The following is a 5,198-nucleotide window of genomic DNA, read 5'->3' as shown; positions in this document are numbered from 1 at the left end:
TGGGCTTTCCTGTCCCGGGGACACTCGCTGCTCTGCCTTAGCCAGCTCCTCACAGGGCCCCTCCCCCTTGGATGCTTTTTTATTTCTTTATTTTTTCGTCCATCTTCCTACCTTGATAGAAGTACTAACTCTCCTCACTGTAGCATTTCAGTTGTTGTCTCTTTAAATCTCAGGCTGAATTCGTAGGTTTTTGGGATGATTTGAAAGTTATCTAGGTAAGTTGGTGGGGACAGGTGACTTAGAGACCGTACTCTTTGCCAACTTGTCTATATCAGTCCACTGAACAACCTTAAAAGTAAGCTCCCTCTCCTACTCCTTCTTTAGCAAGCTGACAGAAGTAATTCTGGGAAATCTTGCAGGTCCGAGCATCTCCAGAGGCACCACCGCTGCCAACACCTCTTATTTTTGGTGCCAGGTTCAGTGATGGAGGTGAGTCCTATTTTAAATTAACCCATCTAAAAAATTAGACCAATCTGATCCACAGCTGTTGTCTCCTGATACCCAATGACTCTTGTGATGGTTGTTCCCACAGCAATTTCGTTTAATGACCTGGATGAACAGACAAAATCTAACAGTGTTAACAGAATTCATCCTAATGGGAATCACCGACCGTCCTGAGCTGCAGGCTCCCTTCTTTGGGCTTTTCCTCATCATCTACACAGTTTCAGTGGTGGGCAACCTGGGCATTATCATCCTCACCAAGGTGGACTCCAGGCTCCAAACACCCATGTACTTCTTCCTCAGACACCTGGCTTTCATTGATTTTGGCTACTCATCAGCTGTGGCACCCAAAATGTTAGTAAATTTTGTAGCTGATCAAAATACAATCCCCTATAACTGGTGTGCTACGCAGCTGGCTTTCTTCATCTTGTTCATCATCAGTGAGCTTTTCATTCTGTCAGCAATGGCCTATGACCGTTATGTGGCCATCTGTAACCCTCTGCTCTACACCATTGTTATGTCACAAAGGGTGTGCTGGGTGCTAGTAGCAATCCCTTATATATACAGTGCCTGTCTCTCTCTGATAATCACCACCAAGATTTTTATGGCATCCTTCTGTGGACATAATGTCATTAGACATTTTTACTGTGACAATCTTCCTTTGTTAACTTTACTGTGTTCAAGCACACGTGACATTGAGTTGATAATACTGATCTTTTCAGCATTTAATTTGATTTCCTCCCTTCTCATAGTGCTTGTGTCCTACATCCTCATCCTTATGGCCATCCTTAGGATGAATTCTGCAGAGGGAAGGCACAAGGCCTTCTCCACCTGTGGATCCCACCTGACGGTGGTTGTTGTATTGTATGTCACTCTCTTCTTCATGTACGTGCAGCCCAAATCCAGCCATTCCTTTGATACTGATAAAATCGCCTCTATATTTTACACTTTGATAATCCCTATGCTGAATCCCATGATCTACAGCCTAAGGAACAAAGAGGTAAAAGATGCCCTGCATAGAATATGGAAAAACCTGCATAAACCGCCTATGTAGAGTTCAATATAGGCAGTACCTGTAATAAAATAGGTTACAGACTTCTGTTTAGGACATGTCATTGGCCTTAGAAAGGAGTAATGTGTAGAAGTCGTGGAAAGCTAGAAATGCTTTTCCTGTTTTCGACTCATAGGTATTCCAGTAGTGATCATTCTTCTCATACCAGCTTTGGTTTAAGTGCTAAGACAAGTCCAGACCACTGTTCCCACATTACCAAGTACTTATTTTGCAACTGAAGGCAAGTTTTGGTTTGCTTTGTTTGTTTTCTTTTAAATACATCACACCGTGATAATATTTTTTTCATAGTTATTTTATGTCTTTTATTAAATATGAAATAAATATGCCCACCATACTGGCATATGGCACAGAGAAGATGGAGCTTAATGTTCTTTGTGTAAGGAATATGCACATCAATGAATAATCAACAATGTCTACCTTAAGAACTAACATTTAACCCATTGTGGTGGGTTGCATCTCAGTCTGTTACGTGTTGATATGTGAACCTGTATATACTTAGGAAAGCAGAAATAAAAATGTGATTATTTTAGGTAGCATAAATGTGTATAGCAACAATTCAAAATTGCTTATTTCTGAAACATTAGAAAATAATACCTGAGTTTTGCAAGATTGGTGCATAATAGGTCAGCATTTAAGACATCTGGGGTTTTTAATTTTTTGTTTGTTTTACTACAACTTAGCAAAAAAATCCATAAAAATATTAATTTTAAACTAAAAATTTAATTGAAATAAAACTGTATAATACCTTAGAAAAATTTTCGTGAAGGATTGGCATTATTTTCCTGCTGGAAACTACAAAACCTTGAATTATTAAGGAAGACATAATGTTACATATACCATATCATTGTTTGGATGAATAAATGTCATGTGGTTAGTTTCCCCTAAATTATTCAATGCATTTAATACAGTGACATTCAAAATCCAACAGTATTTTGGATACTCATGTTGATTTTAAGAATCATGTGTAAATGCAAAGGATCTAGACTTTCTTAGAAGAAGAAAGAACATAGAGGTATTCCAAAAAAAGTTATGAATGTCTTTTGTAAAACTAGATTAGGTTTTAAAATTATTTTTTGAGCTATTTTAATTTTTTAATTCTTCCTTCATTTCTTCATTCCTCTTTGTCTTTTCTTCTTTCTTTTAGAATGATGGAGCTGACTCTAAAATTTACTCAGAAAGGCAAAATGCCTAAAATATAAAGATAGTCTAGAAGAAAGAAAATAAAGTGGCAGGAGTTCCACTACCAGATTTCATTACCTATTTCTTTTCTTTTTCTTAAAGATTTTTATTTATTTATTCGTGAGAGACACAGAGAGAGAGACAGAGACACAGGCAGAAGGAGAAGCAAGCTCCATGCAGGGAACCCAAAATGGGGACTCCATCCAGGGTCTCCAGGATCACGCCCTGGGCTGAAGGTGGCGCTAAACTGCTGAGCCACCTCGGCTGCCCTCATTACCTGTATCAAAGGTTTAGTAAAGAAAACATTTTCCTAGTTGTCATAGTCCCTAAGGAATAATATAGATGTTCCTCTAAAATTTAAAAATAGAAATACCATATGATCGAGTAATTTCACTCTGTGTATTTAGCCAAAGAACATAAAGATGCTAATTTGAAAGGATATGTGCATTTTTATGTCCATTGCAATATTATTTACAGTAGCCATGATACGGAAGGAACCCAAATAGCCTTTGATAGATGATTGGGTAAATAAGATGTGGAGGGCAGCCCGGGTAGCTCAGTGGTTTAGCGCCGCCTTCAGCCCACGGTGTGATCCTGGAGACCCAGGATGGAGTCCCACCTCAGGTTCCCTGCATGGAGCCTGCTTCTCCCTCTGCCTGTGTCTCTGCCTCTCTCTCTCTCTCTCTCTCTCTCTCTCTCTCTCTCTCTCCTCTCTGTGTTTCTTATGAATAAATAAATAAAATCTTTAAAAAAAGAAGATGTGGAATATGTATAGAATGGGATACTATTCGGTCATATAAAAGGAAGAGATCTAATGACTGAGTAACATTCTATTATATATATTCTACTCTATCTATCTATCTATCTATCTATCTATCATCTATCTATCTATCATCTATCTACACATCTTCTTTATCCATTTATCTTTCAATGGACACTGAGGCTACTTCCACAGTTTCGCTATTGTGGACATTGCTGCTATAAATATTGGGGTGCAGGTGTCTCGGTCTTTCACTGCATCTGTATCTTTGGGGTAAATCCCCAGCAGTGCAATTGCTGGGTCATAAGGCAGTTCTATTTTTAACTCTTTGAGGAACCTCCACACAGTTTTCCAGAGTGGCTGCACCAGTTCCCATTCCCACCAACAGTGTAAGAGTGTCCCCCTTTCTCCACATCCTCTCCAACATTTGTGGTTTCCTGCCTTGTTAATTTTCCCCATTTTCACTGGTGTGAGGTGGTATCTCATTGTGGCTTTGATTTGCATTTCTCTGATGGCCCGTGATGCGGAGCATTTTCTCATGGGCTTGTTGTAGGTCATGTGTAGGTCTTCTTTGGTGAAATTTCTATTCATGTCTTTTGCCCATTGCAGGATTGGATTGTTTGTTTCTTTGCTGTTGAGTTTAAGAAGTTCTTTATAGACCTTGGATACTAGCCCTTTATCTGATAGGTCATTTTCAAATACCTTCTCCCATTCTGTAGGTTGTCTTTAAGTTTTGTTGACTGTTTCTTTTGCTGTGCAGAAACTTTTTATCTTGATGAAGTCCCTATAGTTCATTTTTTCTTTTGTTCCCCTTGCCTTCATAGATGTATCTTGCAAGAAGTTGCTGTGGCCAAGTTCATAAAGGGTGTTGCCTTGCTCTCCTCTAGGATTTTGATGGAATCTTGTCTCACATTTAGATCTTTCATCCATTTTGAGTTTATCTTTGTATATAGTGCAAGAGAATGGTCTAGTTTCATTTTTCTTCATGTGGCTGTCTACATGGCAGCATTTATTGAAGAGACTTTTTCCAGTGGATAGTCTTTCCTGCTTTGTGGAATATTAGTTGACCATAGAGTTGAAGGCCCATTTCTGGATTCTTTATTCTGTTCCATTGATCTATGTGTCTGTTTTTGTGCCAGTACCACATTATCTTGATGATCAGAGCTTTGTAGTACAACCTGAAATCTGGCATTGTGATGCCCTCAGCTATGATTTTCTTTTTTAATATTCCCCTGGCTATTCAGGGTCTTTTCTGACTCCACACAAATCTTAAGATGATTTGTTCCAACTCTCTGAAGAAAGTCCATGGTATTTTGATAGGGATTGCATTAAATGTGTAAATTGCCCTGGGTAACATTGACATTTTCACAATATTAATTCTTCCAATCCATGAGCATGGAATATTTTTCCATCTCTTTGTGTCTTCCTCAATTCCTTTCATAAGTGTTCTGTAGTGTTTAGGGGATAGATCATTTATCTCTTTGGTTAGGTTTATTCATAGGTATCTTATGCTTTTGTGTTTAACTCATACAGGGAATATTAAAAAATAGTGAAATGGATCAGCAGAAAGGACTGAAATTGAGTGGGAAAAATCAGAGAGGGTGGCAAAACATGAGAGACTCCTAATTCTGGGAAATGAACAAGGGATAGTGAAAGGGGAGTTGAGCAGGGGGATGGGGTGACTGGGTGACAAGCACTAAGGGGGGCACTTGATGGGATAAGCACTGGGTGTTACACTATATGTTG

At 38.8% G+C, this 5,198-nt stretch overlaps 1 protein-coding gene across 1 annotated transcript; it reads left to right on the top strand.

Annotated features, from left to right (window-relative positions):
• Window positions 1–553: 553 nt before the first annotated feature.
• Window positions 554–4,765, top strand: LOC121471977 (olfactory receptor 8K3-like; the record flags this gene model as incomplete). The annotated part of the gene is made up of 2 exons (XM_041722913.1): window positions 554–1,462; window positions 4,742–4,765. Coding segments are annotated over exons 1-2 (933 nt in total), but the record flags the coding sequence as incomplete, so codon positions are not given.
• Window positions 4,766–5,198: the final 433 nt, after the last annotated feature.

The sequence above is a fragment of the Vulpes lagopus genome, chromosome 11, assembly GCF_018345385.1.
Source record: "Vulpes lagopus strain Blue_001 chromosome 11, ASM1834538v1, whole genome shotgun sequence".
Lineage (NCBI taxonomy): Eukaryota > Metazoa > Chordata > Mammalia > Carnivora > Canidae > Vulpes > Vulpes lagopus.
This window is presented reverse-complemented; position numbering and strand designations above follow the sequence as displayed.